The 12,619-nt window shown below is 39.3% G+C and overlaps 2 protein-coding genes across 3 annotated transcripts in view; one reads left to right on the top strand and one right to left on the bottom strand.

Annotated features, from left to right (window-relative positions):
• The window catches only part of LOC124122347, a 377,435-nt gene that overhangs the window by 57,814 nt on the left and 307,002 nt on the right, over nucleotides 1–12,619 (bottom strand). The gene's annotated exons all lie outside the window — the stretch shown is intronic.
• On the top strand, nucleotides 1,377–4,266 carry LOC124125526. Its single transcript, XM_046488853.2, has 6 exons — nucleotides 1,377–1,594; nucleotides 2,101–2,281; nucleotides 2,562–2,663; nucleotides 3,086–3,214; nucleotides 3,835–4,044; nucleotides 4,138–4,266. The coding sequence occupies exons 2-5, from the start codon at nucleotides 2,271–2,273 to the stop codon at nucleotides 4,040–4,042; spliced, it is 450 nt and encodes a 149-aa protein (XP_046344809.2). The 5' UTR covers nucleotides 1,377–1,594; nucleotides 2,101–2,270; the 3' UTR covers nucleotides 4,043–4,044; nucleotides 4,138–4,266.

Genomic DNA, 12,619 nt, shown 5'->3' with positions numbered 1-12,619 from the left:
GACTGTTTCCTGTGTACTGAGCGTGATGATTGATGTGTCCATTAATTCGCCCCTTTGGACGAACATGGGTTGTTGGAATTAGTATACAGTTATTTGAGAAGTTTCAATTGTGTTCAACATCAATCAAGACAAGTCAGTGGTGGCCGAGAGGAAACATTGCTTTCTCCCCTTCAATTTCGGCCGTGATAAAGCGATAACACGATATCACTTTCTCATCTCTTGCTGTCGCTTTCTCATCTGGGGCTATTGCTTTGTCGTCTCGTGATATTGCTTTCTCATCTCCGGCTATCGCTTTCTCGTCTCATGATATCGCTTTCTCGTCTCGGGCTATCATTTTCTCATCTATTGGTAGCCCTTTCTCATCTCGGGCTATCACTTTCTCGTCTCATGATATCGCTGTCCCATCTCCGTCTATCACTTTCTCATTTCTGTCTATCACTTTCTCGTCTAGTGATATCGCTTTCTCATCTCGGACTATCACTTTCTCATCTTGTGATATCGATTACTCATCTCATGATAGTGCTCTCTCATCTGAGGCTATCGATTTCTTATCTTGTGATATCGCTTTCAATAGAAATTTCTATTGAAAGCGCTTTCACATCTCGGGCTATCACTTTCTCATCTCATGATATCGCTTTCTCATCTCCGACTATTGCTTTCCCATCTCCGGCTTTCAATTTTCGGCCTAGTGATATCGCTTTCTCATCTCGGACTATCGCTTTCTCGTCTCATGATATCGCTTTCTCAACTCTGGTAATCGCTTTCTCATCTAGGGCTATCGCTTTCTTCACTCATGATATCTCTTTCATCTCCAGGTATTTCTTTCTCATCCCCCGCTATCCCTTTCTTGTCTCGTGATATATCGCTTTATCGTCTCTGGCTATCGCTTTCTCATCTTATGATAGCGCTTTCACATCTCCGGCTATCGCTTTCTTATCTCAGGCTATTGCTTTCTCATCTCATGATATTGCTTTCTCATCTCATGATATCACTTTCACACCTCAGGCTATCGTTTCTGGTCTCTTAATGGGACACTTCCGGTGAAAACTACGACTTTTGCCGATGTTGGAAACATCGGCAATGTTCGGGTGATGTAATACCGAGTAAGAGTTATGCCCCTTATTGTAAACAATCATGGCTACTGACAGAGATAGCTGTGGTCGATTCAAAAAGAAAAAGACCGGTAATCACACCAAAATATTAAAATCGAACGTGCTCATCGACCACAACTACCCAGCTTGTCATGGTTGCTACGGTGATCCTTGCAAGGACGACGACTGTCCACTTTTTCGAAACATCAAACTCGGCAAATACGCAAGCAGAGATGGATGGAAAGAAGGGCGGAGGATCGTCGAGCTCGGGAAATTTCTCTCAAATCTCGTCGCTTGCAAGTACTGCAAATTGGGCCCTATTCCATTAACGTATGCGAATATTGTCGGTGAGATGAGGAAAGGACTTAGCGGCTATTTGTACGTGAAATGTCAGAACGCAGAATGTGGGCAAATAAACATGGTTCCATACGAGAAGACGCACAGGGAGAAGAAGGGGAAGTCAGGGATGCCATGTTTTGTTATCAACACAAAGCTTGGAACAGGTAAATTTTATTTTTGTTTTACATTTAATGACCAATTAAATGCTATCATAAAGTTTTGGCATTCCGAGGATGTATAGCACAAATATCGTCCTGTTTTCGATCAGATATTTCAGCGTCATGCCTTTCTTATTGTTCATGTCACGATGATATCATATGTTTTATTAATGTCGTTTGTTTGCATTGTTGTCTTGTTTTATCAACGAAAGGTAAGTAAGTATAGTAAGCTTTTTTCCAGTATGCTTCAACATGGGAAAAGGGTCAGACATTGCACGCTTGTGACAGTTGTCCTTGTGTCTTGGGGTGGGGGGATGAAATTTAAGGCAGTATTGCCCCCAGACCTGACGGGTAGCCGGGTGCGCGGAAGCTATGCCCGATTTATAAAAAGCATTGATTTAACTTTGAATTGTTACTGCCAACTATATGAACAGGCACACATCCCTCCCTCATTCCTAAAAAAAATATATATACATTCATATAATTAGATTGTGGCTAATATTTATTTACAGCTATGATCGATAGCGTTGGGGGACCAGACAGGATGAATAATCTCCTTTCAACATTAAATATCAAACCCATCAACCAGAGAAGTTTAAAGAGCATGGAACGGAGGGCTTGAGGCTATGTTGAAGCTGTTGCCAAAAAGTCGACTCAACAGGCTGCAAATGATTCATTTAGAATGGAGATGGAGTAAGTTCTATACAATGTCATAGCAATGTTTGTTTATGAAACTAGTCATTTGCGTTCAAACCAATTGTTAATAACACAAGGATACAATAAACATGGTGGATACTCTGAATCAAATGAATTCATTGTTTAATGACGACTGCCTGTGTAGATATAAACAAAGAATATTATCTCATATTGGCGTCGGATATTTAAAAAAAACACAATTTGAATTTGGAATTCCTCTTTCACTTTGTTGCTCTTGGTCTGCCTTTAACCCATCAGGTTTATTTCTTTGGTACAGAGACATTGCAGAAGAGGAGAGTCGACAAGCTGCGAAGATCATGGGGGAGATGATAGATGATTTAGGAGTTTGTCCTCTACCAGACGCACCTCCTGAAATTAGGTTTATTCTTTTCTATATATTTTTAGTATGTACATGTATAGCTTGTGTTGAATAGTGGGAGATATGTTCAGATGGAAATAAGATTATTTTGAAAATATTCCATTGTACAATGTATATGCAACTACTGTATATCATTTAGAAACAACAAGACACTTTTCCATAGGTTCAGTATTTCTGTTGGACATGGAAGATCAATCCATCAGATGGGACTGTATAATAAGTGGTTCCATGAGTGAAATTGTTTTAGCACATAAAAGAACCAATATTAATTCGGGTTGGTTCATTGCATTGGTAAAATGTGTTAGCAGCTAAAAAGTTATACAGTTAACTTCCTCCGTCACAGAAGTTAAACAATAACTGATCTCAAACAAACATTTTGACAATACATGAAAACAATTTATAATTCATTTTTAATTTTTCAGATTATTGATGTCATCCTATTCCTCTACTGTACCAGTAGTTGATGCTAGTTCTGATGGTGAAAGTGGACATTCTGACCAGACTCCTCAAGCATCGAATATTGAAAGTCCACCAGTCTCATCTTCAAACAGGTGAGAATTTTGAAAACATTTCAGCACAAACAAAAGTTGTATTTGATCATGTAGCCAAGTGCATGATTGAGAATTTAACCAACTAGGCACGCAATCAAAATGTTGCCAGTTCGAATACTAGCAAACCCACTTGATGATGCTTGTTGTGTCCTTAGACAAGTCTCTTTATCTGCATTGTCTCAGCCCAGCCAGCTGTATATAGCCATCGACTTTGACTGCAGGTTAACCTGCGATGGTGCACTGGTGTAACATCCAGGCGGGGGGGACCTTATCCTAAGAGCACCAAGGAAACCGGGTATAATCACAGGCTTTATTAGGGGCGGTCGGGTAGCCTAGTGGTTAAAGCGTTCGCTAGTCACGCCAAAGACCCTGGTTCGATTCCCGACATGGGTACAATGTGTGAAGCCCATTTCTGGTGTCCCCCGCCGTGATATTGCTTGAATATTGCTAAAAACAGCGTAAAGCCATATTCACTCACTCACAGACCTTATTAGCTTAAGCTATGAAAGGATTTAACTTTTAAAATGTACATGCTGTATTTGATTCATATTTTTGTATTTGGTATGCCAGACATGAACATTTATTGATGTGTATCAAAGTTTTCTTTTTATGTGTTTCAGTGTAAACACTCCGTCAAATCCAGCCAGCCTTGTTGCCAAAATTAAACAAATTCCTCAGGCCCCACACAAACAATCCGGCAAGAAGAAGATCTTAACATCTAAGAAGCGTGTGAGACTTGCATCAAGATTTCCATGCAGGACCAGAAGTGGAATGTCTTGTGCAGTTAATACAGCCTGGCATAAAAGGGGATTTGACAGTCTTACATGAAAGTACATAAAGAAATTTGAGGCATTATTTTGTTATCATTACTTTACGCAACACAAAGTTTTACGTTTTATTACAGTACTTATTTCATTTCACAGGTATTGGGCATACCACTAATGTAGATGTTGAGCAGTTACCTGAAGCAGTACCCCGTGGGAAATTCGCGACTGTATCAGCTGGCAAAGAAGCTACGGTTATTACATTTGACTTGGAGACAACAGACCTAAGTAAGTTTGAATTAATTATTCATCTTTGAATGAACTTTTTGAATGATTACACATTTTTTATTTGTTGTGCCAATAGGTCTGTGATTAGTAAAGCATCACCTAAATAAGCATCAAGTGATACATGTACTTATATATCATATTGTATGTACTTGGATTTTAAAGCTTGAACTTTTTTTCAGTACGTGGAGGAAAAATGCCACATATCACACAGATTGCAGCTTCAGATATGGAAACAGGAAATGGATTCTCAACCTATGTACTTCCAAAAGTACCAATCTCAACTACAGCTCAACAGGTTACTGGTATCATAGTTAATAATACTGGTACAATGGCGGTCAATTGGAAACAAGTTCAGCCTGAAACTGTTCAGTTTGCAGTTGATGAGTTTTGTAAATGGCTCAGTGGATTTCCCAATGTATTCATTGTAGCGCATAATGGAAGAAGATTTGATTTTCATGTATTTTCATCTGCATTACATCCAGTGTAAAGCACAATTTCTCAACTGTGTATCAGGTCTTATTGATAGCCTACCTGTCTTCAAGAAGGCCTTTCCTGGACAATCGTCATACCAGCAAGAAGAATTAGCCAAGACCTTTTTGCACTCATCATATGAAGCACACAATGCCATAGAAGATGTAAAGGTCCTTGGTAAGCTTGTATCTCACACAAAGATGAAAATTCAGGGACTTGCTAGGTTCAGTTTCCCACCATCAGCAGTCCAAAATCTACTTCTCTTCAACAAAGAAAAGGCCAAACACATCAAAACACTCTATCCTCTGTTAGCCCAAGGTGTCATGAAAATGTCAATTGCCGAGAAAATTGCCGGATCAGGACTGAATCTTGGTCACCTGCGCAAAAAATTTCAGCGTGATGGAGAAGATGGTCTTTGCAATACTTTTACATGTAAAAACTCTGAGGGACAGCCACGTGTGACAGATATAAAGAAAACCCTTGACCGATGTCATTCCGAAATTAGTCCTCTTTCTCAACAAGGACTAGACCAAGCTTACAATCTGGTTGTGTGTAAGGGATGTTTTGGTGACATGCATTTGATACATGTATTGTTCTCATTATAGTATACATATTCATTTTTATCCCCTCTGCATATAATGCGGTTGGATATTGTCATCATCTGATCTGTCTGTCCATCCATATTTTCAGAGCATTACTTGAAGACTGTGAGATATGTTCTATCCGAATTTGGTTCAAGTATTAACAAAGGGATAAAGTGCTGCCTTTTGCTATTTAGGAATTATTTTTTTCTTAAAATTTTGTTCCCGTTTTCACAGGAACAAGTTAGACTGAACAGAAGCGGGGGGGGGGGGGGGGGTTCTGGAGCTGAATTCAAACACTGTTTTTCTGTTTCAATGGCAACAAGCTTTTCTTTGACTCTGTATATGGTGGTTTGTTTGTGCAGACCATATTTCTGAAACTAATAGGTACTCTTGCTTAAAACTGTGCACATATAAAGACCAGGTTGTCAACAGGTGCCTTTTTCTAATAGGGCTTTTTATTTTATTTTTATATTTTCTGTTTCCATGGCAACAAGTTTGATTTTGACTCATAGTGGTGTGAACATGACTCAGAATAGTCCATGAGCCAGACCGAATATGAGTATCAAAAAGCTGAACAGATCCAATGTGGATTTTCAGTTAGCATGATGTCTTAAGTGTTCAAAAAGCCCACCCGGACATTCAGGATCGGTAGCTTAATACCAATTTGGTGGCCATCTTTAAAATGGCCGCCACGCCCATTCAGAAATATACTAACCACCGGAAAAACTGAAATAACTCGCCACCAAGATGACCTATGAACATGCAATATGGCTTATTTTGTTCGTAACGAAATTCTGCACCAGACAGTATATAATAACTTGACTTTTGATTTTATAATCTGTTCCAAAATTCGGAGTTTTGGGTATGCGTTGATGCTTTTTTTCACAAAGTTCTTTCAAATGTCAAGCCTGCTATACACACCAGCAAATGTATGTCCTAGATCACCTTGGGCAGCTCTCCAGGTGTGGATAAAATGTTTGGGGCAGTTATTTGACCCTTAAGTATAAGTGCAGACAATAAAATTTTGGTAATAATTTATTGCATTTGGCGCTTTCTGGAGTGGGTTATCACCACGAATCAGAGGAAATCAGTTAAACCATACCCAAAAAAGCCTTTATGCACAAATTGGCCTCTCTATCGAAAATGGGCTCTGCTGCTACTTGGGTAGGGTTTTGTGAATTGGAATTATAGTCTGTTTCTAATAATCAATCGACTGAAAGAAAAATGCTATTCCAGGTGACTTGTGGTTCAAAACATAAGTCCGCATTAGTCTTCATCACTATCTATGTCACTATCGTCACTCTCTTGGACTGGGTCGGTGTCATCTTCCGCTGTCATGTTGGCACAGTTCTGCAGTTTGCATGCTGGGGTGCAGGGTAATCCATTCTGGATACAGGTGCAACTGTCTTCAGCACAAACACGTGGACACTTGCAAGCCATCAGGGAGAGAACCATCTCAGGAGCCGGTGCTCCAGTTAACCACGATATTGCAATGTCTCCGTCACTCAGATGCCAGCCATGCCCTTCGGTTGGTTCAGGGAGGTCTACTGTGTTCTGAAGGCTGCGCCGCCATATAGCTGCCTGATAGTTAGCACGTTTAGTATGCTGTAGCAAGGCATCCTTACAAGGTGGAAGCTGCCCAGATGACAAATCACCCTTTTTGGCACAGAACATATCGTACCTCAGTTCATTCACCCCTTTGGCCTTTGTATTGCGACAGTACATGCTACAGGTGAACTCTTGTATGCCATCAAATAGATCATCTGAAACGGACCACTGCTGTCCAAGAAGCACAAACGTATCCCTGAACTGTTCATTCTTCCTGATCAAGTTAACGGCTTTTACCTTTCCCTTGCCCGCGAATGAGCTTACAGAATCACAGCCAGTCCAGGCATGGACACCTATTAGTGCCTCACAGACCTTCTTGCCTAGTGTGGTACCCAATTTGGAATTGTCAATCAGTCTAATCTGATTTTTCTTTCCTCTTCTCAATAGTATCCGTGTGCCAATTTCTGAATGCATCCCAAGGAGGATAACAAAAACATCCGTATCCTCTGAAATCACAATCACTGTAGGATAGTTTGCTGCGGCATGCTTGGCATGGACAACAAGTCGTGTATCGGCTTCTTCATGTCCAGTTGTAGCCAATTCTTCCACCTCTGTCACTTTATCCTGTGTAATCTGAAAGCATAGTCCTTCGGATGTTACCATTAACGTAGTGTTACCAAGAAGCTCTCTTTTCTTTTCGTCTTTCCAGCTATCCGCCAGAAACTTTGTCAGCTTAGTCTTGCTCTCGGTGCTGGCTAACAGACGTTTATAGTTCTTGATACGATGGCCAGGCTTGATTTGACTGAAGACAATCCCTTGAGTAGACCCGCGATTGATCCTTTCTGCAGTCTTTATCGACTGGTCCCTGTACATATCAAATACTACATCGATTCTCTCACTTCCTCGTCCGTCAGTAAGGATCTGTTTCAGTATTCGATCAGACAGTTCGTCAAATGTCAGTTGCTCCCCATGGACCTTTTGAACAATGCCCATGGCATCAACGATGGTTGCCCTTCGCCCGGTGGCCATGTCAGTGATTGCCATGTCCTTCTCAATATGCTTGCCTAATGATGATTTTCCTGTTTTCTTCAGTGTCCCATCACCATTGGCTAGTGCCCATGGCTTTTGACCAAGGGGATAACACATAACCTCTCGCATGTCCAGCTTTCTGTTCTGGGCAATAAGAAGCATGTGACCAAATGCCCGATTGTCTGCTTTCAGAACAATTTCTTTGTTTGTTCCTTTTACCACAGTGTCCTTTTTCATGTCGGCGAATGTCTTCAATTTCAACTTCTTTATGGGATCATAGAATCCCGACCCTTTTTCCAGCCGTTCCGCCTGCAGCTTGTATGCCTCCTCTCCCCTTTCTCGAGCTTTAATAATGTCACTGCATACATCAGGTGGTGCTGCTGCACCTGTGGAAATGCAGACTAGATCAATGGGCTCATTCCCAAAGGGGTTTATCCAACTGCTTTCAAGCAGTTCGACTATAGACTCCACATCAGCTTCGTCTCTGGTGATCCGCGAATTCTGCAAGTCAGCATGACCAAGCCCTGGACTCTGCAACGAGATGAGGTCTCTTAGCTGTCTCAGAGCATTTGCCCTATGCTCTGCCGTGAGATAGTAGCGAGACAGTGCACCCTGATTTAAGCTAAAGCCCTTTGTCCCACCGGGCGTCTGGGTGTCCTTATTAACCGTCTCTTCATGGGTCTGGTCTACTGCAATTCTGCCAAATGGATTACTCTGTCGGAGCTGCACCGAGAATCCACCATCAAGAAAGTGCCGTTGTAGATCTGGGCAGGTTCTATCCAGTTCACTCATCTGCGCATAGTAAACCGGGAGATATCGTGCATAGTTCGTTTTGTCCATTGCGAAACACCAGGGTATCAAATCCCTGATGCTACTCAGATGCAAATGCCAGTCTCCGGTTCGGTCTGCACGAATCAAACCAAGTAGTATTTCTACCAGATCAATGTACAGCATCCAGTAGGCAGCCAACTGACCGTTCTCATGACGTAGACCATCCAAGAAAACTGCAAACAAGTCGAGGATCCTCTGACAGGATTCGTTATTCAAGGTAGATTCGAATGTTGTGAATACCCATATGTTTTGAAAAACTCCAAATTTTGGAACAAATTATAAATTCAAAAATAAAGTTGTTATATACTGTCTGGTGCAGAATTTTGTTGCGAACAAAATAAGCCATATTGCATGTTCATAGGTCATCTTGGTGGTGAGTTATTTGAGTTTTTCTGATGTTAGTATTCTTCTGAAAGGGCGTGGCGGCCATTTTAAAGATGGCCGCCAAAAGTGTATTAAGCTACCGATCCTGAATGTCCGGGTGGGCTTTTTGGACACTTAAGACATCATGCTAACTGAAAATCCACATCGGATCTGTTCAGCTTTTTGATACTCAAACCTGAAATTTTGAGGTCTGGCTCATGGACTAGAAACACAAAGTTCCGAATCCCAATTCCATTCTATTGTTTTGATAGCACAATACTACTCTTTTATACGGACACATTAAATAGAAACAGATGGTTTGTTCTTTCAAATTATTTTCATCTTCTGATGGTTATGTTAGTCAGAAATCGTTTCTGTTCAGGTCTGACTGATAAACTTGATGTTGATGATGATGTATATGTGAAAATAGAAATGCTTAACGACATGCTTTTGTTGTCTCTGGGTGCAGATGTTCATGACTAAGGTGATTATGATACTTGGAATACATGATACTGTCTCTTTGAATTTTAGAGAAACACCTGATTTATATGTATGTACTAGACACATACGCTCTTCTGCTCCCAATTTGTACATTGTAAATTGTGTATTCATCAGTACTGTATCGCATGCTTTCATGTATATGGTCACGTAATATAAATAATGTATTGTAAATAGTGTATTTGCCTATCTATCATCTTCGCTTTCAAATCTGTAAGAAATACAGAAATGTATTTATTCATTCATTTCTTTATTAGAAATGACTCATTGACATGTACATGGGTTTGACATTTCAATTGTGTAATTTTTCAAAAAATCCCCATAACTTCACATTCTTGAGTAGTATTGTCATGCAAAGGACAATTTCGCAAGTTGAGAATACAGGGGGAAAATCCAAGTGCTTTATGAGAGATTTTCTTTATTTGAAGTAAATATATGTAATTCTCACATGTATTACTCATTTGTTCCTAAGGCTCATCCCCTGCTACAATATTATAACATTTCCAGGGTGAAATGACGCACGTTGCTTGGTTGTTTTTATGTGAACTGCTGCAGGCAAGGCCAATGTCAGAGGTCAAGGTCATTGTCAAGGTGAAAAAAACACAGGGAAATATTCATTGTTTACACATGTTACCATCACTCATTATACTAAGTCTTTTCGAGTTGTTGAGGCTTGGTTCTTTGTGGCATTATATTTGGTCAAACAGATAAATAGCGGTGTGTGTGTGGGGGGGGGGGGGGGAGGTATTAGGATTGGGGTTATAATACTAATAAATAATAGTAAATTGTTTTTCTTTTGTCTTGTTTTTATTTTATAGTCACTTCAGATGTTTTTGGAGAAGTGTTTTTATATCTATGTGTCTTGTTTGTACTTCCAGAGCAATAAATACAATGTCTCAGTTGAAAAAAGACATGGAAAAAACAAGCATTTCAGAAGCCTAAATACAAGTTCACATGTTGAATGCCTCAATACACTACTTCTGCATTGAATTTACTGCTTATATTTATAAACTTAAATGATTTCCCTGCTGATATATATCTATTATGAAATATTTAAGAAATAAATGCCAAGTTCATGATCATTTGAACATACATACCCCTGTTCCATGATTTCGAATTTTGTAGAAAGGGGGGTGGGCGTATAAAATTTAATAAAACAGATTAACTGAACGGTGAATATTGATAAAACTTTAAAATTAAATCCAGGGAAGGATGTATATGATAATAAAAGAAAGTGTTTTATGATTTTCAAAACTGCCAACTATACAGGGAATACCTTAAGCCAATGGCTGTATCACCAAGAAACTATTACGTCATGAATATACACAGCGGCTATGTCACCAAGAAACTATTACGTCATGAATATACTCAGCGGTTGTATCACCAAGAAACTATTACGTCATGAATATGCTCAGTGTCTGTATCACCAAGAAACTATTACGTCATGAATATACACAGCGTCTATGTCACCAAGAAACTATTACGTCATAAATATACACAGTGGCTGTATCACCAAGAAACTATTACATGATGAATATGTTCAGTGGCTGTATCACCAAGAAACTATTACGTCATGAATATACACAGTGGTTATATCACCAAGAAACTATTACGTCATGAATATACACAGTGGTTATATCACCAAGAAACTATTACGTCATGAATATACACAGTGGTTATATCACCAAGAAACTATTACGTCATGAATATACACAGTGGCTGTATCACCAAGAAACTATTACATGATGAATATGTTCAGTGGCTGTATCACCAAGAAACTATTACGTCATGAATATACACAGTGGCTGTATCACCAAGAAACTATTACATGATGAATATGTTCAGTGGCTGTATCACCAAGAAACTATTACGTCATGAATATACACAGTGGTTATATCACCAAGAAACTATTACATGATGAATATGTTCAGTGGCTGTATCACCAAGAAACTATTACGTCATGAATATACACAGTGGCTGTATCACCAAGAAACTATTACGTCATGAATATACACAGTGGTTATATCACCAAGAAACTATTACATGATGAATATGTTCAGTGGCTGTATCACCAACAAACTATTACGTCATGAATATACACAGTGGCTGTATCACCAAGAAACTATTACGTCATGAATATACACAGTGGTTATATCACCAAGAAACTATTACATGATGAATATGTTCAGTGGCTGTATCACCAAGAAACTATTACGTCATGAATATACACAGTGGTTATATCACCAAGAAACTATTACATGATGAATATGTTCAGTGGCTGTATCACCAAGAAACTATTATGTCATGAATATACACAGTGGTTATATCACCAAGAAACTATTACGTCATGAATATACACAGTGGTTATATCACCAAGAAACTATTACGTCATGAATATACACAGTGGCTGTATCACCAAGAAACTATTACATGATGAATATGTTCAGTGGCTGTATCACCAAGAAACTATTACGTCATGAATATACACAGTGGCTGTATCACCAAGAAACTATTACGTCATGAATATACACAGTGGTTATATCACCAAGAAACTATTACGTCATGAATATACACAGTGGTAATATCACCAAGAAACTATTACGTCATGAATATACACAGTGGTTATATCACCAAGAAACTATTACGTCATGAATATACACAGTGGCTGTATCACCAAGAAACTATTACGTCATGAATATACACAGTGGTTATATCACCAAGAAACTGTTACGTCATGAATATACACAGTGGCTGTATCACCAAGAAACTATTACATGATGAATATGTTCAGTGGCTGTATCACCAAGAAACTATTACGTCATGAATACACACAGTGGTTATATCACCAAGAAACTATTACGTCATGAATATACACAGTTGTTATGTCACCGGGAAACTGCAACGTCATGAATAAACACAGTGGCTGTATCACCAGGAAACTTTTACGTCATGAATGTGATAATTTAGAAGACCTATTTCCAGGAAGCATAAGTGCCAGAGATTGACAATTGACAAGAGTGATTTCTGCA

This window comes from Haliotis rufescens, unplaced genomic scaffold, assembly GCF_023055435.1.
Source record: "Haliotis rufescens isolate VD_foot unplaced genomic scaffold, xgHalRufe1.0.p SCAF_14, whole genome shotgun sequence".
Classification (NCBI taxonomy): Eukaryota; Metazoa; Mollusca; class Gastropoda; order Lepetellida; family Haliotidae; genus Haliotis; species Haliotis rufescens.
This window is presented reverse-complemented; position numbering and strand designations above follow the sequence as displayed.

Bases quoted from the DNA above. Each gene is read 5' to 3' on its own strand.
- LOC124125526 (XM_046488853.2), top strand. The intron at 2,664-3,085 runs GTTTATTCTTTT...TTAATTTTTCAG, and splicing joins GACGCACCTCCTGAAATTAG to ATTATTGATGTCATCCTATT. The intron at 3,215-3,834 runs GTGAGAATTTTG...TATGTGTTTCAG, and splicing joins CCAGTCTCATCTTCAAACAG to TGTAAACACTCCGTCAAATC.